This window comes from Phlebotomus papatasi, chromosome 1, assembly GCF_024763615.1.
Source record: "Phlebotomus papatasi isolate M1 chromosome 1, Ppap_2.1, whole genome shotgun sequence".
Classification (NCBI taxonomy): Eukaryota; Metazoa; Arthropoda; class Insecta; order Diptera; family Psychodidae; genus Phlebotomus; species Phlebotomus papatasi.
This window is the reverse complement of record NC_077222.1, coordinates 49,747,371-49,769,048: the sequence shown is the minus strand read 5'-3', so window position 1 is coordinate 49,769,048 and position 21,678 is coordinate 49,747,371. Positions and strand designations below refer to the sequence as shown.

Below are 21,678 nucleotides of genomic sequence, written 5' to 3'. Positions count from 1 at the left end.
TCTGTCAGATGGCGCTTCAGTGAAAAAATTGGAAAATACACAGGCGGACGCGAAAATCGCGAAAAATTCAATTTTGGCTAAGAATTCAGTGAAAATAAATTCCTTTTGGTTTTTACGAGTCATCAAATAAGTAAATGTGTTAATTGTGCAGTGGAAAAATCTCTCCAAAGCCGTTAAATCCTTATTGCAACGAGGGACACTTTTTTACCTGACAGATCCATGGTTGCAATGATGAAGCACAATATTTTGGTAACAAAAATTGGTATTTTATTGTGAATTTCCTATTTTTCGACTTTTATAGAGTTTATTTATTATATTTTAGTTAAAACTGGTTATTTTTCTGTTATTCAAAAGTCCTGAAAAATTTATTTCTATGTTAACTACGATTGTGCTCAAATAAAATTCCTCCACATTTCATGTTCAAATAAAATTAATTCCCTCATTTAATAATTTGTTTACCTAACTAAATACAAGATAATCTATCATACTATCAGTATTTAATATTTGAGTAATTCCTAAATTGCCGGGAAAGTTATTAGGAGGGACTTTCTGTTTGCCAATTTGAGTATCAAACCGCAATAATCCTGAGCTCATGAGACCAAAGGAATTCACTGATATCCCTCTGATATAAATTTATTAAATATGACTCACGCATCTCCAGGGTGTGATCATCATCGGTGGATGTGCTCATGCTTTCAGGCAATAAATGAGCAATATTATTAACACTATAAAGCCGCCTCACGATGTGCATTGATTCTCTGAGGCGTTCTGTGTATGTGGAAAGAGTCGAGCTGGCTTTTTCAAAAAATTCACTGTGAGAATTTTCAGTCGGCTCCCGGCAATCGCCTCGTGAACTGTTGCTCATTTAGCCTTGGTGCTGTCTCGATCAATTCCAAAAACCTCCCATTCACCCAAAAGAAGAATCCCACCCAAAAGACAAATTGCGCAGCAAAAGTGTGTTAGGAAGATTCTGTTCAATCAGTTTTAAGTTCTTTTATTTTATACCTTCTTTTTCTCAATTCTAGCCGGAAGAATATTAGTGTGATTTAGTTGATATTCTGACGACATTCTTCAGTGGCTCTATTTTTAGTTTTTTGTTGCCCAGTAAGCATGAGGTTTGTTTCAGTTTTAAACAAAATTTTTATCACATATTGCACGAACGTAGAGTTTTCCTCACATAAATTTATGCGTGACTTGTTTCTCCGTGCTAAAAATTCAGTGAGTCGGAGGATCTCCTGAAGAAGGAGGAGGATACTACTGAGCCTGTTGTGGAAGTTCCAGAGGACACAATGGTCACTGCCAGTAAAGAAAAATCTCCAGATGAGCCAGACTCATCTGTGGCAAAGACTGAAGGGAGTCTTTTCTCGGTGATTTACACCGTGGCGAAGAAAGTAGCTGTTGTCGGGGCAATTTATTTTGTGGGCTACATGGGATGGTCAGTGGCATGGCTGATAGCTCCTGTGATCCTTTCGGTTGCACGCACAGAGATGCGTAAGAAGACAGATCTCCGGAGGAACATTGCAAAGGCATCGGCTATTGCCACGGAACGTGAAATGATTCTGGCCAGAATTGACGAACTACCTGCTTGGGTGAGATATCTTATCTCTATACATAATCAATTAATCGAAAAGCCTCAGTTGAGGGCAATTCACTTGATCCGCAATCGCATCGATCGCATCGATGGTCAGTGATGTTACTAAATTACACAATCTATTTTTTTACACGATTTTCTTATAAAGTGAGAAGAACTAATAATTAAGGTGAAAGGAACACCTATTGACACATTGAAACCACCCTTCCAGTAATAATTAGGACATGAAATTTTAACACTTCTCTTTTTATGCAAAAGGCAAAATAGAGAGAAACGCTATCTTAAAGTTACGTTAAATTAATTACAATAGTTTAATGAAAGATTCAATAGTCGATTCCTGCCGGAGAGGTGTTCCTTTGACCCTGCAAAAAATTAATTTAATAAAATTTAATATTTGGGACCTTCCATGACTCAAATAATTCAAACAGTTTGAGGGATTAAAAATTACAGTGCGACTCCAGTAGTGTAAACGATTTTTTTATTAAACTATAAATAAATGTATAAATAATAAAAAAAAGAATTCTAGGACTCCAAATGTTTAAAAAATAACATCTCAATAGTGCAGATTGTGCTCATTTGTTTTACGTTTACACTATTTGAGTCGCAATGTCCTGCTTTTTGTAATTTATTTCCGTCATTTCTTCGGACATTTAACCCTTTTTAGGCCTAATTAAATTGTTGAAAATAAATTTGTAGAGAATATTTACGGGTCCTGGTCAAAATCCCGAAAGCCAAAATCCCGAACGCCAAAATCCCGAAAGCCAAAATCTCGAATTCTTAAAATTGTCATAGCAACTCCCACAATTTCACCCGGGAAATTATTCTGCACGTTATCCTTTATATGATTTCATTCCTTTCAAGCTTTTGAACATTCGGGATTTTGGCTTTCGTGATTGTGGCTCTCAGGATTTTGGCCTTTGTGGAATTTTGGCGTTCAGAATTTTGGTTTTCGGGATTTTGGCTTTTGATTTCGAGATTTTAACTGGCTCCGAATTTTGATATAATTTAGCTATAAAGCCCAACTACTTTAAAATAAAATTCTATAATACAGCTTATTCTCTTATTTAACCAAGAAGTTTTATTGAATGTGAGGTTATGTTGGACATAACCTTAAAAAACTAACCAAACTTCAAATAGAATTAAATTTAGAGTCAAAAAATCACTTATCTTAAACTCCTTATTAGATTAGTTTTATAAAAAATTAAAATAAATCTAAAGTTACATTTATGTTCTTAACTCGCAAATAATTTTGACAATTTTTAAAATCTCTAATGGTCAGTTTTTATAAATCCAGAGGAAGTAAATGCATATTTTCGGGTTAATGAGGATCATTTTATTTTGTTTGCAAATTTCTTTCTATGACAGATAGTTTCAGGGTTATGTAATTCTTAACCCCTAATTCGACCACTCTATCAAATTCATCTATTATAATTTTTATTTTTTTTATAAGTTTTTATTAAATTCAAAAACTAAGACAATTTTCTTAATTTTTGAATTATAAAAAGAATTTATTGAATTTATTTAACTTAAAAAGCTCGTGTCAAGATAAAACGCTCTTTTTCAAGGTTAGTGTACACATAACCCTATTTTTCTTTCATAACCTCTAAACTCTTTTACTACAAATAAAAAAAATAAAATACCTAAATGAAATATCAAAACTACAACCTACCGCCCGTTTTTTGGTCGTTTTTCGGTCAAATGACAAACCGCGGTAGGGTAGGATACTCAACAATTGTCTTGGAAAAGGGCAAAAAATTAAAATTTAAACCCTGAAAATATATTACTTACATGCATATTTTAAGAAATTCATAAAGTTTGATAGTGACATTGTACCGCTTAAATATCTGTTAATTTTAAACCTGTCAATTTGAGCGGGTCTTGGTCGGTTTAATGTTAAGGATGAAAAGGTCAAAAATTAGGGGTTAGAAAAAGCATTTTTTCTGCCGTTTAAGAGCAAAACATGACTTTAGAAGGCCTTCACTGAGAAAAAAAAGAGGGTGCGCTTAACTTTTTTTTCCTCATAACTTTAACACTTTTTAGGTGTAAAAATATATTAACATTTTTTTAATGTTAATTTTACACCTTTTTAAGGGTAAAATTTACATGAAAAAAGGTAACTTTTACCCCTAATACACCTAAAAAGGGTAATATTTACACCGATTTCGGATCAATACTGCAGGGTAAAATTAACATTTCCGGAATGTTATTTTAACTTTTTCGGATTTCTCTCACAGTGTAGGTTTAACTAGAAGAGAATTTAATTCGAAAGAGAATACAACGCCTTTATTAATTTAGATTGGTCGAAAAGTTTTTTTCTTAATTTTTCCTACCAATTTGAAGGAAAATGAGAAGTGGAGAAAACGCGTTTCAAATTTTTGGAATGTTCGCCCGAACGCTTATTAGATTCTTATTAGAACTCTTATTAGAAATCTGATCGGAACTCCTTTGCTTGCGTCTATGTACAGTAGACTCTCTCTCAATCGGGCATATGGGGCAAAATGTCATCCGGTTTATCGAGAGATTTGGGCGTCAAAGCCTTTGTAAATTCCACAAAAAGCGCTCAATTATAAAGAATCACGATAAAATAGGAAGAACTACAGCGAATTTGAGCGAATTAGCTTCATAATTAAACGTGAAAATTGTCAACAAAATTTGACGCCCGATTGAAAAAGAGCCGATTGAGTGAGAGTATACTGTATTTTCGAAAATACTCTGAATTGGCTTTTGAAATATATTTAGTTTATCTTTCGATTTTAACGATAAAAATACAGACTACTTTTGACTTTGTAATTCAGGCTTATTCCTTGTTTATTTCGTTTTACTTAAAGTGTAAGATTAACAACAATCCGAACTTATAAATGAATTGTTTTTATTTTTTCAAAAAAAAAAAAATTAGTGTATAAAATTGGTATTGAGTAAGAAATGTCGTAATTTAACATCACTGATTCATGATGTCATCTCTAGCTCGTTAACCGTGAATAACGTGTGACCTTTGCAGGTCTACTTCCCCGATATTGAACGCTGTGAATGGGTTAATAGGATTCTTAAGCAGGTATGGCCAAATGCTAATCACTACGCCAAGGGTCTCATCAAGAACACCATTGAGCCCAATGTCCAGAAGGCTCTTGCCAATTACAAACTCAACAGCTTCAAATTCGATCGCATGATCCTGGGCACAATTCCACCGAGAATTGGTGGAGTTAAAGTCTATGACAAGAATATTTCACGCAATGAGATTATCATGGATCTCGATCTCTTCTATGCCAGTGACTGTGATATTAATTTCAATCTGGGCGGAATGAGGGGTGGTATAAAAGATTTTCAGATTCATGGAATGGTACGCGTGATCATGAAGCCCCTAATTAACAAAATGCCCCTCGTTGGAGGACTTCAGATTTTCTTCCTGAACAATCCCAATATTGACTTCAATTTGGTGGGTGTGGTTGATTTGCTGGACATGCCGGGTCTCAGTGACATGCTACGGAGGATTATCATTGAGCAAGTTGGTGCTATTATGGTGCTGCCCAATAAATTGCCCATCAAATTGAGTGATGAAGTTCCAGCTGTTACCCTCCAGATGCCCGAACCAGAGGTAAGAAACAATTTCTCAAAAATTGATTATAGGAATATTACTTATTTTATTGAGCCATATTCACTAAACCTTATCATTTTGATTGTGGAAGAACAATATCGTATATCAAGCGGTCGGGTTGTCTGAGAGATAAGAGGGATTTGCGAGTTGTGACACGACAAATAACACTGATATCGCTAAGTTAATAATAAAAAAAAATTGTAAATAATGTTGGGATATAAAAGAAAATCAGAGGAAATGCTTTTTGCATCGAGCGGCTAAGAAAATAGCCGCTTCTCTCTTTCTCAATTTTACGAGAAATATCAAGCAGTGACTTGAATTTCAATTTTAGACTTTGCGGTGATTAATAGCTACAAAAAGAGAATATATACACAGAAAACCAAGATTCATTTATTGTAGATAACAACTGAAAGGAAAAAGTATTCGAACTTTGCTGACAGTTCGTGTTTGGAATTTGTTAAAATCTAATTTGTTTAAACTGATTTATTTTGCAATATTTGTTAATTAGAATTTTTTAACTATCGAACGTGCTCCTTATAAACCAATTATCTGAAGATTTTGAATGATTTTTAATGCCAAAAATCTATTTTCTAATAAATTAGAACATATCAGATCATTTGAAGTTCGTTCAATCACCGTTAGAGGCGCAATTATCGTATTTACAATTAACAGAATTCTATAATTTCCTACCGAAACATACGTGAAACAATTTTCTTATACCTTACCATTAGCTTCTTGTGAGCAAGCGAGATTACGTGGAAAATATGACTCTGTCTCGGAATTATTCTTATGTATGATTTCATTAAAATCTTTGAAACATTTGATGAGCACGAATTCATGATTTAGCAATGTTTATTCTCTCTCTCTCTTTTATCAACTATGCCAACATTTTTGTTTGTCATATTTACATAAATTTTCATGGTAAAACAGTTTGTTACATTTACAACAGAGTGGGTAATGATCCGAGAAAAACTTACTAACTATTTTCTTTGATGAATAAAAGAATAATTTTCCCAATGAATGCGTATTTGCTTATTATTGGAAAAAGCATTGAAATGGGAGAATGAAATAAAATGAACTAACATTTATATTGCCTTGCTCCAAGGTGGACGCAAAAAATTATTTTATTGCTTGAATTATAGAGAGAATGAGAGAGCGATCGATGCATTTTCCAGACTTTAAGTCACCCTAGACTATTACATACAATATACCGCAAATACCAATGGGAAATTGTAGTAAAAATAGATAAATTTTAGCATCGTCTAAGAAAAGGGTGGCAAAGCGTCCCAGGCTTTGCGAAATGCTCGAACTCGTGCCTGAGATGGCATCCCTCATAAGTACTTTCTCATCATTTACCGTTTACCGGTTCTCAACCGATTTAAACCAATTTGTAAATCATTCGAAAAATCCCACAAAATAATTTTAAGAGTAATGAAATTGATTTTCGGACAAAAATTACTTATCGGTTCATTACCGGTTAAAAACCGATTTGAACAGATTTATAAATCACTTAAAACATTGCCCAAAATAACTAATTTAATTAAATTTCGAATAAAAATTAGTTATCGGTTACGAACCGATTCATTTCCAGTTCAAAACCGATTGGAACCGGTTCAGTTTTGTCGGAAATTCCAAGACCTTTCCAACGAGCCCAAACATGACCCCATTCGCCTGATAAATGCGCTTAGAACCTTTTTTAAAATTTGACCTTGAAAACACGTTATTAGGAATGATTGAACGGTATTTTCACACATAGTCAGTGTCCGTCTGGGTAATCTCTAAAACATAAAATGGAAAAAAAATCGCACAGAAATCTGGAAATCTGAAGTATCCAGTTTATTAACGTCACTCTGTTTGTCTGTCCTCTCGTCTGTCCATTCGTATGACCGTCAGAAATAGTGTCTTAGGCCATTTGGGGGCCCTCCATGCCTTACTTTCCCCACCAAAACCATGTTTTTTGGGATTGCTCGAAAACGTATTGTGCAATTTTTTCATTTTTGGTTATGTTTTATAAATTACCTAAGCGGGTATTCGTTTAGGTACGAAAATACCATTGAATCTTTCCTAATAACGGTTTTTCAAGGTCACAGCTTAAAAGGCTCTTGAGAACGTATTTCTCAACCGAATGGTATCATATTTCAGGTCGTTGAAAAGATCTTGGAATATCTGACAATTCTAAACCGGTTCCAATCGGTTCGACACTGGTAATGAACCGTTTCATAGCCGATAACTAACATTTATCTTAAACCCATTTTTATTACTTCTATGCTGTTTTAAGAGATCTTTTGAGTAATTTATGAATGGGTTCAAATCGGTTGAAAACCGGGGTAAAAATTGAAATCACGAGTTCGAGCATTTCGCATACACTCTGTCTCGGCAGTATGCACTTCGGCATTATGTACATACAATTATGCAAGTTTGCCTACCATTGGGAGTCAATTTATGAAATCGTTTTTGAAATACACCTGAATGTATACTATCTTGAGACGTTCTACGGACAATTTATTCAAGTAAATCAAAGCCCCTGCAGATATGCAAATTTTCTCGAGGCGTAATGCCATTTCGCGCGTTTTTTTATCCCGAAATTGTGCTTAATCCCGGGACTGAGTATGGCCAGTCAGTTTCAGTCAGTAATGAATTTATCAAGTAATCGTAATTGATTCACTATAATGACAAGAAAATTTTTTGAAATGCACAATTCTTAGCCATTTTTTTTAGTTTAGAATTGTTCTTCTATTTGTGGATGAATTTTATCATTAATAAGTTGCTATTACATCCAAAAAATATGCTATTAGATAATTCACGGATAGCTCTATTTCGTGAGTTAGAGAATTCTGCAAAGCTGGGACGCTTTGCCATCTTTTTTTTCGAGAACGTTATCTCAGTTTTGGGTATTTTATCTGAAGGGGAATTCTGTAACGCTCTGGCAATGTCATATGACAAATTGGGTTAGAATCTTAGGAGAGCTTTTTTCGAAAATGCGATTCTGTAGCTGTGACATTGCCATTTCACCTCACGTGGCATTGTCAGAAGTCACATATTTGAGATTTCTGGCAATTCAAATGACAATGAATTTTGTTAAACAAATCAACAAAGACGTACTGTATTTTCATAAAATCATCAAGTAAAGAGATTTTATTAAAAATTCAATGAATTGCATTTTCGAACTCATATGATATGACAAAAAAAGCTCGAATGGAATTGTCAGGTTTCGAACTCACGCGTGACAATGCCACGAAAATTACAGAATTCCCATACTGGACGAATATTCGTCAACGATTTTTAGTCCTTTGATTCATTTACTTACCATTTTCGATTTTATATTTACCATTCTTGATTTTTTTACTTATCATTTTAAATTTTTCTACTTATCATTTTCGATTTTTTTACTTACCATTTTAGACTTTTATTTACCATTTTTGTTTTTTTTACTTACCATTTTAGATTTTTTAACTTACCAATTTGATTTTGTTGCTTACCTATTTTGAATTTTTACTTACCAGTTTTGATTTTATACTTCCCAACTGACAATTTTACTTACCATTTCAACATTTTACTTACCAAACCTAATTTTTTACTTACCAAAATTGATTTTTTTACTTACAAATTTTGCTGTTTTACTTACCAAGTGAATTTTTTATTTACGGTTTTTATCAAAATACTTACCAAAAATGTTTTAGCCTTTTACAATTAACCCAAAAAAATAATTTCTTATGGGCACACCTTTTAGATCAGGAAAATTTCATGAAGTCGAAATTCGAAACCCTTTCTCACATATTTTGTATATGATTATCTCATACTTTCACATACCAAATTCGATTGAGCTAAATTGAATTTGGAGTGATGTTTAAGAGAAGAAGAAGAGTGCGAGAGAATGAGATAGACATATGCAAAACATGCGAGAAAGAAAGGGATACGAATTTCAACTTAATGAAATTTTCCTGATCTAAAAGGTGTGCCGGAGTCATTATGGCCCTTAAGCTATTTTGCCTTCAACTCACAATCGAAATTGAAATAAAAGCCTTTGACGTCGAATTTGTCTATAGAATAGAATCTCAACTATCATAAAATCTTTTGGGCTTATTCCTATATATTGTTCATTTCGTGCGACAATGAAATTTTTAATGTGTCTTATTGATTTTAAGGATGGAATCTTGTTTTCCTCCTTTTCAGGGTGTCCTCAGAGTACATGTGATGGAAGCTAAGGATCTGATGAAGAAGGATATTTCGGTGCTTGGCAAGGGAAAATCCGATCCATATGCAGTTGTAACAGTGGGTGCTCAGCAGTTCCGGACGCAGATCATCGACAACACAGTTAATCCAAAATGGGACTTTTGGTGTGAGGTAAATCAATTTTTTTTTGCCCAATTAATTTTTCAATAATCCGAAGTTTATTAACATCGATAATTGTGACGCATCCCAATTTGATTGATTGACCTTATAATTAATGCAGTTGGAGTTTTTTTTTTATCACATTCTCTATTGCTGGAAAGTGACAGGAAAGAAAATATTATTACAGACTTATCGGAAAATTAAATGTGCAATTGAGCGCGACGTGTGTAAAAAGTGTGTTGTTACAAAACTGGGGAAAAAAAAGAGTCGGAAAATGGGTCGCATGCAAATAGTTCAATTTACTTAATTCATTTCTTTCTAATATGTTTTCTTTTAATCAAAATAATTTTTTCTCATTTTTTCATATAAATTTTTTGAGGAGATAGACGTTCAATGTAGTTTTTTTTTTAATCAAATTTCAAAAGAGAAAAATTGAATTTTTATCAATGTCTTTTCAAACTAGAAGAGCAAATTAGTTGCCAATATAATTGGACATCACTATATTTATATTCAGTGTCTCAAATCTCTTCTCTCTCTTCACTGTTGCACAGATACTTTCCAAACAATCTTTCAACACATTTTTTTTTAAATTAGGATAAATCACTTAGCTCTAACTGTTAAGCTAATTTTAAAATTATACTTAGTACTTTGGATATATTTAATTTTTCTCTATGAAAATTGCTGTTATGCTTCTTTGCATTATAAAATTCAAATACAAACTTAGGCATCGATCGAAAGTGGGCAGTATGTGGAAATCGAGATATTCGACAAAGACGACACGAGTGATGATGAATTTTTAGGAAGGTGAGACATTTCATTCAAAGGGCTTTTAAGAAAATAAAAATAAAAAAAAACATAAACTAACACACAAGTAGATTTGAATGTGCAATCACGGAGCTTTATGAAGGCAAAACCATAAGGTTTAGGTGCTTTTGTGCTAGAGAATGATAAAATAGGCAAATTTTAATATCTTGCATGATAATCACTAAAATTCTCTCATTCCTCTATCGCTTTTCCTGTTCTAAAATTTTTATAACTTGTGCACCGTGAAAACATTTTGGTAAATTTATTCTGGTATCACCGAAAAACTTTTGGGCAATATACAATTAGTTTTATTTTGAAAGCATTCATTTGGTAGTTTAATGAGAGAGCTAGTGAGTACTAGTTATCTCGCTCACTCACATTCTAAGCTCTGAATTGGTTCAGAAGGTTCAGATATGAGGTGCTATAATTAGAATTTTTGGAATTATGGCAGATGGATTAGTGATCATTTCCAGAATCTTCTTGAACATCGACCAGAAGGCAAAAGAGTAATTAAAAATATGATATAAAATTATATTATATCCGTAGGGAGAAGTGTGACACCTTTGATTTGGGGCAGTTTCGAAATTGGGCTTTTTTCTCCTATTTTTAAATAAAACTTGACCTTATCATTATATAATTTAGCTACACAAACCAATTGTGAAGTCGAATCGTATGATTATAAGGCTCAGTTCCATTTAAAAATAGATGAAAAAAGCCCATTTTCAAAGCAAACCCAATTCAAAAGTGCCCCACTTCCTCCTAAATTCTCTAACCATAATAAACTAAAATGGAGGTTTGTGTCTTTGGTATTGTTTATTGTTTGGCCGAAAAAAACTGCGTATACGCGTTTCATTTTTTCTTTCGTATACACATATTATGCACAGTGCACAATAACTTTTGTTTGTAAATATGTTCGCAAAATTTTCTGTGAGAATGAACGAGATGATAAGATCTAGATCTCACTCACTCTCATTAAAATGTCAAAAATATGTTTACAAAACAAAGGCAGTATGCGAGAGTTTAAGAAAACAAATAGAAATATAAAAACAAAACAAAATAATCAAGAAATTTGATTGAAATAAAATCTGTTCACTGTTTAATTTTTTACTATAACATACACGTGTGAAGATAAGGAAGAATGGAAAGAATTGTATAGGCTTTTTTTCTTTTATTTTTAAATAGGATTGGGCCATACAACGATATGATTTAGTGGTTTTAGTTCTGCAAACTAATTGTGAAGCTAAACTACATCAAGATAAAGGTCAATTTCATTTTAAAATTGAAGAAAAGCTTGATTTTAAAGCTGCCCTAGTTCAAACCTACCCCACTCCCCCCTATATAGGCAACACTTAAACAGGGTGCATTAAGCAGGGACACAAACCTCGATTTTATTTCGTTTGTTTTCTTGATGAGGGACTTGAATTAACTAAATCTGGGGTGGAATGATAAGTTGTCGATACTATCGAATCGATAGTATCGATAAATCTGTATCTGTTAGATTTAGTGAATGACGACATTTTATGCGTTATCACACCGGTTAGCTGAGATTCTTTTTTGTATCATTCTTAAAAGAATGCAAGTATTTACAAACATTTATATTATCTACAAAAATTTATATTGTCATTTCAATTTTTCAGAATCGTCTGTCGATACTATCGCAATTTAGTTATCATAGTTAACATATCCTATTTAGTAATAAAATAATCACCAGTCAAATTTCCAATAATTTCAAATATGCAAAAATATTTATTTCAATTATAGCACCTCATATCTGAACCAAGCCACTTTTTGCGAATATTTTTTTTATAATAAAAATCAAATTATATTGTGTGGGTAACTCATAAAGCAATGTAATTTAGTAATTTTTTTTCTCAAATAAAAGTTTTCAAAACATTTTAACAGAAAAGGAATAATTGTGTGTTGCCCATTCTACACAAAAAAATGCACTGAATTTTATTTGATAGATCTCTCTTATTGTTAATTTTCACGTGATCAGTCAGAGATTGATGCTGGGTGCGGCCAAGAGGTGTGCTTGGATTTGTGGGATTACGATCCAGGCTTTCCTGGTGTTCAAAATGACGATTTCTTAGGCAGGTGTGATGATGGGACTTTTCTATCTCTTCTACTATTTTTCCTTTTGAGTTTTTTTCTTCTTTTTTTTCTTTATTAATTTGTTCCTGCGAATTTGCTTTTGTTTATTTTATTTTCTTATCAGTTTGATTTTTTGTATATTGTATTTTTTTTAGTTTATGTAAAGTGTTTTTTTTTATTTCAATGGTTGAAAAGTTGTGAATATGGATTTTATCAGAACAAAAACATGGAAAAAAATCAAAGAGCAAGAAGGTTTTCTACTTCGCTTCACCATTATCTTCATGCAAATTTTTCTCTGGATTTCTCACCCTTTTCACTGCGAAAAAAAGTTATATAAATGCAAAAGAATCACATGGTGAAAGGAAACAAAATTGACATTAAACTTTTCACTACTAACAACAATTAGGAGTTTCTCATTTATGAATGGTTTTGACGAAGAATTTTTTTTTCACCCTACTGCTTATCGTCTGATGGTGTGATGATTCCAACATCAAATCAATTAAGCGTTAGATACAGTGATTTATTTGGTGATTCGACCATCAGCTAAAAGAATGTATTCTTTTTTAATAAATTATTTAACCTGTTAAAGAAGTCAAGGCCTCTAGCAATGAAATTATTGAAAAATATTCTTTTGCTAGTGTTATTCAAAATAGTTGGCATATACATATTTAATATTTGCATTTTTTTTTTAACTCTTTGAATCTGAAAAGGCAATAATACTTTAAGAAGTTTTAGAACAACAAATTCAATATTGACTAAGATAGTACTGATTTTTGAGCGGTTTAATTTATTGAAAAATTAATCTTCAATTTTTCATTTAAATTAATAAATTAAAGTGTGAAAAAATACGTATTCATAGTATCCCGAGTATCCCAATTGGTCTTAAACAATAATTGGAAGTGATAACAATAAGTTTTATTATAATTTTTTTTTATATTGTATGATCGGTATGATCATATCATCAGTATTTGTCCCTTTGATTATACTTATTTAAATTAAAACTCTAGTGGCTGAAGTATATATTAATCTGGTAGTCGAGGGGTAATTAATTTTAAAAACATTAAACCGCATTCAGTTGAAAAACATTTTTAGAAACACGGAACCCGGAAATGTAAGAAACCCGGAAATATATATATATTTTTTTACAAACACAAATGTGCATCTAATAAACAGTGAAACATTTCTAGAAACGTATCTTAAGAAATACGGAACAATTTCTGAAAATACGGAAACGCATTCAAGAAACATGAAAATGTTTTTATAAACGCGGAAATGCAGCCAAGAAATACATAAACATTTCTAGAAATTCGAAAATTTATCCAAGAAATACAGAAAAATTTTTAGAAATAGATAAGATAAATTTATTCATCAATAATGCTTTCGAAGTACAGTTTCGTTAACTGATCCCGTGTAGTTTTCAGTGTCCACCGCCGTCTTAGCGTTGATTACCAATCTCCAGAGCAAAACGGTGGAAAAGCTCTTTCTCAGGTTGTATATGCCAGTCATGTAAAAAGCATATTTGAACTTTTCTTTGAATACACAAAATTCCAATAAAAAAAGAGAAAAAACAAAAACAGAAGATTTTGCTCTGTTGAAACTGTACTGCTTTGCAGCATTGTGAGAGATTAAAAATGGCTAGCTCTTACTGAGCTGTAAATGCGAAAACCTAAACAAGAATTACGGAAATTATTTCCATAAACACTAAGATGCATCCAGAAGAAAGAAACACATAAGAGTTTATAGAAACACGAAACAATTTCTAGTTGCGAGAACGTATTCAATCAATTATACGGAAACCGTTTTTGGAAACGTAAAAATGCACTCAAGAAACACAGAAAGATTTGTGAATGCACGAAAATAATATCTAAGAATCCTTTCAACACGGAAAAATTTCTAGAAAAATGGAACTATTCATGGAAACGTTTCTAAAAACGAAAAAATACATTTGAAAATTTTCTAAATGTAGTGTGGAGGTTCCCAAGGATTTTTTTTAGATAGGAGAAAGTACGCTCCCTTCGAACGTTCATGCCTTCGAATCTTGCGAATTTTCATTTATTTTTCCTAAGAGACTTACACATAATTATCACATAATTATCAATAATTGAATAGGGTCGAAGGAACACCTCTTCGACAGGGAACCCCTATTGACACTTTTGTCAAAATGTTGAAATGTATTTAAAGTATCTAGTAAAATGTAAGTAATATGGCGTTTTTTCATTAATTTACGTTTTTCGATAAGGATAACTGTTCAAATTTAGTATTCCGAATGGTAGAGAGTAGGATGTCGATAGGTCCTGACAAGACTTCTTAAAGTGTCAGGTGTTCCTTTTACCCTAATTGAAAAGTAAAAGAAAATTCACATGATTCGAAGGCATGATCGTTCGAAGGGAGAGTACTTTCCCCTACTTATAATGGCTCGACGATCTTGTTGCTGCTGCTATGAATGCCGGTCTTTGAGGCTTTGTCAACGTACGAAGCCTCGAAATTCGTGCAGTACGCTCCGGTTATTTGTGATCTGTTATTTTTAATTCGCGATTAAAGATGGTTTCTGGGATTTTTGGGCTATAAACAAATCTGCAAAATGTCGAAATGCTGGAGACATGAATCGATTGGCTTGATTCTCTAACCACTTGCCTCGGGAGAGAATGTGCTGTGGCAGAAATAGTTAACAAAAACGTGAAAACGTACCTAAAAACACGAAACAAACTGCAGAAAGAAACGCACTCAAAAAACACAATCATTTCATTTCTAGAAATGCATTCAAGAAACATGAAATGTTTCTAAAAATGCGGAAACGCTTACAAGAATCAAACAGAAACTGCGAGAAAGCACTATGTTTCTAGAAACGAGAATCATAATCATGTTTTAATTTCTCATTGAGTTACCCCTCGAATATAGTGCCCTATAACTTTTCGTAGATAGTGATTTAACGTAGCAAAAGTAGTACATTTTGAAGAATTCTAAATATAACGGTGTTATTACACTTGCACATTAATTGCCGCTTGTGAGCGTCCAAATATGTTATTTGTGTCTTTGAGTCACTTAATATTTGGGGTTTTTCTATTTATTGATAAAGAAGTGGACTTGGCCTGAAAAAATAAGTTTAAATTTACCTAAAGCATAAATATTTTTCACATTAAAAAATTAAAGAGAAAATCGCATTCATTTTTCGCATTAATGCTATAAATCAATTTATATCAAATTTTGCGGGCCTAGTCTACCTTTTTATCAACAAATAGATCAAATTTTGAATATAAAATGATTCAAACACACAAATTACACATTTGGACTCTTACCAGCGACAATAATTAATGTGAATCATATTAAAATTTTAATGTGAAAGTGTGATAACACACTGAGGCTAACATTTTTCAATTATTTTCTTTAATTGTAAAACTTTCAATCAAAACAAATGCCATAAATTACTGGTTTGGTAATGAGAAGCTCCTAATCCTCCTCTAATTTGTTATTGTAAATAAAAAAAATGGTGAAGGAGATGGAAAGCTGTGTAATTAATTGGTTACAGGCCTGCATTGATGTATCTCATCATACAGTATTTGGTGTAAAGCTTTTCGACTGGGACAGAACTGGCGAACATGATCCACTAGGAAGGTATTAACCACTCTCTCAATGTAAATAGAAATATACAAAAAAAAGTAAATTTAAATAAATTGCAAAAAATCCTTCCTCCATTTCTTTCATCCCAAAACCTTTAGAAAAAAATACAATAATAATTTTAACAAAAATGTAGCTTGAGCGCATTTATAACATTAACATTTTGTGTAAATTAGTTATTTTTGCATTTGTGTGTAAAAAAAAAATTTGCGCTTGAAGCTGTATAAAAGAATTCTCGAAAATTTTGTCTCATTCATATTGGTTTTATCATGCTGGTATTATTTCTCTGGAGAAGAGAAAAAATGCTTCTTTCAACTTCTATTTTTGATGATTAAGTGCTAAATGGTATTTTTTTTCTTGGTGGGGTTTTCTTCTTATTGTAGAGCAACCGTTGAGATCACCAGCGTGGTGAAGAAAGGACAAGTCGATACGGTGAGATAACATTTAGTGATTTTAGGTGAATGCTAAAAGCGAAGCGTGCTAAATGATGGATGTTTTTTCAGTGGCTCACATTGGAGAATGCCAAGCATGGAATGGTTCATTTGAGATTAGCTTGGATGACACTGAGTACCGATCGCAATGATCTATCAGCTGCTTTGGCTGAGACACAGATGTTGCGTGTAACTTCAATGAGTACAGCTCTCTTGACCATTTTCATTGATTCAGCCAAGAATTTGCCTCAGGCTCGGCCACAGAGTAAACCTGATCCTTTTCTCATTGTCAATGTGGGCAAGAAGCAGGAACAGACATCTGCTCAGATGAGAACTGATGCTCCAGTTTGGGAGCAAGGTTTTACATTTCTTGTGGCTAATCCGGAAAATGATTCCGTTCAGTTGAAAATTGTTGATCATAAGACGGAGAAGGAACTTGGAAAGTTCAGTTATGCTTTGAGTTCTCTATTGGCAAAGGCCAATATGGATGTTGTTTCTGAGCCATTTACCCTCCAAAAGTCAGGTCCAGTGTCCAAGATTATTATGTCAATGTCCCTGAGAATTCTGCGAAATGCCCCAAATACTGAAGATGAGATAGAATCTACGGGAAGTAATGGAGAGGGATCACTCTCAAGGACGGATTCTGTGAAGAGTGCTCAGCTCTCAAAGCAGGATTCGAGATTGTCTGTTGACACAGCATCCCGAGATATCTCGGGATCAACTCCAGAAGAACCCTGTGTGGTTTCTTCAACGGCAACTGTGTCTTCCGCGACACCACCAGCAACTCCAGAATATGGAGATTCCACTTTGATTCATCGCACAACCAGTACTACATCTTCAGGTGGAGTTGCTGGCTTGGGAAGGATTCAGCTAACACTGCGCTACAGTGTTCAGCGACAGAGACTTATTGTTATTGTGCACAAGATCATGAATATTCCCCTGAAGGATCCGTCCAATATCCCTGATCCCTATGTTAAGCTCTATCTCCTCCCAGGACGCTCCAAGGAGTCCAAACGGAAGACCAATGTGGCCAAGGATAACTGCAATCCCATCTATGATGCTACTTTTGAGTACATCATCTCGACGGCAGAATTAATTGGATCAGAGCTGGAAGTGACAGTAGCCACGCAAAAGGGCTTCCTCAGTGGAGGAAGTCCAGTAATTGGAATTGTCAGGGTACCCCTCAATGACAACGAAATCTCTCAACAAGGAAGCACTGCATGGTATGATCTGCTTCCTGAAAATTATGAGTAAGAAATTATGCTTCGGCATTTTGTGCAAAAAAAAATGTAAGGGTAAAACTTGATTCACATGTATTAAATTTTTAATCCAAATAAATATTTTGGTTGCATCGCATTTTCTGATTGGCTAGGGCTTTTAATGCCTTCAAACTCTAGTCAATCAAAAATTACGATAGAATTAAAATATTTTATGGGAATAAATCTTTAACTACAATTGAATAGTGCTTAATAATGCATTTTGTGTGATCTCTAAAGGCCTCTACACATTGTGAGCAATTTTCGTCAAAAATTGCTTTTTTGAAGGAAATTATTGTCTACAACGCTCTAGGTAGAAACGTCAAAATTCTGTCAAAAATGCATTTTTTGACGAAAATTGTTCCCAATATGTAGAAACCTTAAATTGGTCACAGCTTTCATCTCAGAGATGATTGCAAATTACCGGGGAGCTTTTTTTCTGTCCAAAAAAAAATCTTGTTCAATTAAATTGATACTCGTGGATAAATTTTATCAATTTTAGAAATAATTCAAAGAAAATTTTGAAGCTTTTTCTCACAATTTATTAAATAAATGTGGATTTTTTTGGGGGAATAATGTCTATTAAAGCTTTGAATAAATATGTAATAATATGTTTAGTGATAATTTATTAGGTTTCTGATATTCAAAATTTACAAAATTTTCGTGTGATTACAAGAAAAAAAATCAGCAGCTAAAGGGATACAAAATTAAAATTTTTAGGAATCTCAAACAATTAGGAATTAAAAAATATATAAAAAGAATATACCGTGGAGATACGTATTTTTTCAAATTCGAAAATTAAAATCACAAAATTTTAATCTGCACAAAATTTTGATCAAAAATTTCATTCAAAATAAATTGAGCTTTGATTTTCATAAATAAAGGAAAATTTAAGCTAAAGAAGAGATTAATTATATAATATTCGGTCAATAAGCGGTGTAAGAGAAAGAAAAATAGTATTTTCACTTTGGTTCTTTTCTCTGTCTTGTAAAAGAATAAAGAAATAATAAAGGGGGAGAGAACCAGATCCAAAATCGGTATTTCACTGTTAAGGGCTCTACACACTAGAAGCAATTTCTTTAAAAAAAAATGCCTTTTTAAAGAAAATTTTCCCTATCCTTAGAATTTAAAAAGGCAATTTTTGGCGAAAATTGCTTCCTAATGTGTATGTAGACACCATTATAAAGAAGACATTGTTGTAGAACTAGAGGTCTCGCTACTTTTAATTTATTAAGAGGTTAGATGGAAATGTGAGGTTAAGTTGAGCTTAACCATAAAAAATTACAAAAAGATAAAACAGCAGATATTTTTTCACCACAAAAACTAACTTTCAAAATGGTTTAAAATAATTTTTGTAGTATTTTTTGCCAGCTAAGACAAGGCTTTGATTTTTTTTCAGTTTATAGAAAGGTTATATTACAATTTGAATTTTTTAAGAAAGATATTATCGATCGTATATTTAGAATTAAATGCCACACGAAATTTTTTGAATAATTTAAAAATGTACAGTCCTTTTTTCACAATTGAAATTCAGCTCCAGAGAGACTTTTAACGTAATCTAACCTAGAGAAAATATTCTAAGGTTAGATATTTTTATATACAATACAAAAGTGTTTTAAAAGAGAGCGCCCCAGCTTTGCGGAATGCTCGACCTTACAAGTTAACTGATATACATCTTAGATGTATATCATTTTATTACCGATTAAATTCATTCACAAATAGAAGAACAATTCTAAACTAAAAAAAAATGGCTAAGAATTGTGCATTTTAGATTGCTCTTGTTATTAGTAACATACTTACGCGTAAATAATATGATATATATTCGAGAAACACAAATCAATTACGATTACATGACCAATTCATTACCGATTGGGAATGATTAGCCGAATGAGAAATGTCAAACCCTTTCCAAAAAAATCATATTTAACCAAAATCTGTTAAAAATAAGTCCTCGAAAGTGATTGAACTTTGACCTTCAATAATTCAAAATGGCAGTATTTCCGATCACAGGTGTGTTTGAACGAAGTGTTCGCCTAGGCATCCTCTAATGGCCTCTACACACTAGACAGATTTATGTCCATATTGAAGCAAATTCCGTACGCTGGTGTAGGAAAAACTCTTCAATATGGACATAAATTTCTCTAGTCTGTAGAGGCCATAAAACATATCCGAAAATAAAAGAAATCTATATTGCCATTTTCGAAATAAACCGAAAAAATATGGTTTTGGAGGGAATGAGCAGGGGTTAAGGGAAAAAGAAAAAAAAAGACCGTCCAAGATAATGTCCAGCTTTGAGAGGGCTCATTGAAGACCGTAAGTCGATATCGCCTATCGCTTGACCTCTAACTTCGAAACAAACTTACGCTCAAGCTGAAAAATAATTTCCGAAAAAAATGATTCAATTATCGCTACCTAACATTTAATACCGGTGAAAACAACCAGATTTGAAATTTCAATACCTTTCCGAAAAATCCAAATTCGACCAAATCGATTAAAAAACACATCCAAAGTAATTGACCTTTGATCTTCAATAATTTAAACCTGCGATTTGTTCGGTCAAAGGTATGTTTGGACGAAAATGTTCGTCTAAGCCTAAGCTACCTCCAAAATATATCCGAAAATAAAAGAAACCTAGTGCCCCTTGTGCCGTTTTCGAAATATGACAAAAAAAGTTTTCGGAGATCGAAAAGGGTGAGGGGAAAATGAAAAAAAAACATCTAGAAATAATGCTTTTTTTTATTGGAGCTCATCAACGACCGAAAGTTGATTTCTTTTACCGTTTAAGCTCCAGAACAGTGAAAAGTTGGAAAAAGTCAGGTTATTTAACTGCTTTCTCTTTCAGTTCGAGCAATAAAGTTATTTTAGAATCGCTTATTTTATTTTATCAAAGACCAATTTAGCTAAATGAAAACAATATTTAATAAAAGTTATTTTTTTTTCTAAAAAAACAACATTTTTTAAATTGCCCTATCAGTTTGTTAATTCTCTACTGCGATCAGTTTTACAACCCAGAAAAGTACTGATTTTCTGCGTTCATGCTGAACCTTTTTTTATTATTATTCGAACATAACCTTTTTAATAAATTCAAGAATTTTACAAATCATTGCTTGTACAAATGCATGAGCGAGACTTCTAGAACTAGAACTAGTTTTCTCTCAATTTTTCTAAATAATTTTTACAAATATATAATATTTACAAAACTGAAAGTTAATTGTGTCAACAGTGTTAACTCTAGGAGAATATTATCCATCAGTTTTCAAATTAAAAAAATTAGAAGAAAAATGTTAAACTTTTGAAAAGTTTGCACAAAAATTTTATAGTTCTTGCACATTTTTTTAAGTTAAAATCAACTCAAGAATATCTCCATAAAATCCCTAGGAAGATTTATGATGAAAGTTTTTCTTTATTGCATGAAACATGAAATTTGCAAAATGAAATAGATTTGATATATCTTCGAGTATTTCCCCGTAAAATTTGATATGATAGAACCCTGTTGTGAACTCTCTGTGCTTTAAAACAATAACAATAATTATATTTAAAATAAAAAAAAGAATATGTTGAAAACCTAATCAAAAAAGTTGTACAAGTAGAATGTGTGAAAATATTAGGGAACTCCTATTGACTTTTTTATTTGCTATGATTGTATTTTTCTCTGATGAAAGATTTATTGTGAAGCCAACCTCTCTCACTGTCCATGTCAGATTATACAAAGGAGAATTATTTTTTTTATTTTACAAACAAAAATTGTGTAATTTTACTAGCATTTAGTGTAACATAGCACTTTATTGGGAATCTTTTAAATTCTTATGTGACACAACCATTTACAAAATGGATTTTATGTATTTAATAAAGAAATAAATATATATACATATATATTGTTATGTGCCTACAAACTGTACTCAATTATGGAAAAATAAAATTATATTTAAAATTAAAATTGGGATGGCTTTGTGAATCAAAATTTTG

At 32.4% G+C, this 21,678-nt stretch overlaps 1 protein-coding gene across 4 annotated transcripts; it reads left to right on the top strand.

The window, feature by feature from the left end:
* On the top strand, positions 1-21,649 carry LOC129804784 (extended synaptotagmin-2). 4 transcript variants are annotated; one of them, XM_055852386.1, is made up of 8 exons: positions 1-249; positions 1,026-1,115; positions 1,220-1,589; positions 4,590-5,183; positions 9,357-9,527; positions 10,240-10,319; positions 16,409-16,457; positions 16,529-21,649. In XM_055852386.1, the coding sequence occupies exons 2-8, from the start codon at positions 1,111-1,113 to the stop codon at positions 17,708-17,710; spliced, it is 2,451 nt and encodes an 816-aa protein (XP_055708361.1). In that variant the 5' UTR covers positions 1-249; positions 1,026-1,110; the 3' UTR covers positions 17,711-21,649. The 4 variants fall into 4 exon arrangements, with proteins under 4 accessions (XP_055708361.1, XP_055708379.1, XP_055708386.1 ...); XM_055852404.1 differs by having other exon boundaries at positions 1-262; XM_055852395.1 differs by lacking the exon at positions 1-249 and adding an exon at positions 818-954.
* Positions 21,650-21,678: the final 29 nt, after the last annotated feature.

Excerpts from the sequence above, each read along its gene's own strand:
- LOC129804784 (XM_055852386.1), top strand. Across the intron at positions 5,184-9,356 it reads TCCAGATGCCCGAACCAGAG|GGTGTCCTCAGAGTACATGT; the intron begins GTAAGAAACAAT and ends CCTCCTTTTCAG. Across the intron at positions 9,528-10,239 it reads AATGGGACTTTTGGTGTGAG|GCATCGATCGAAAGTGGGCA; the intron begins GTAAATCAATTT and ends ATACAAACTTAG.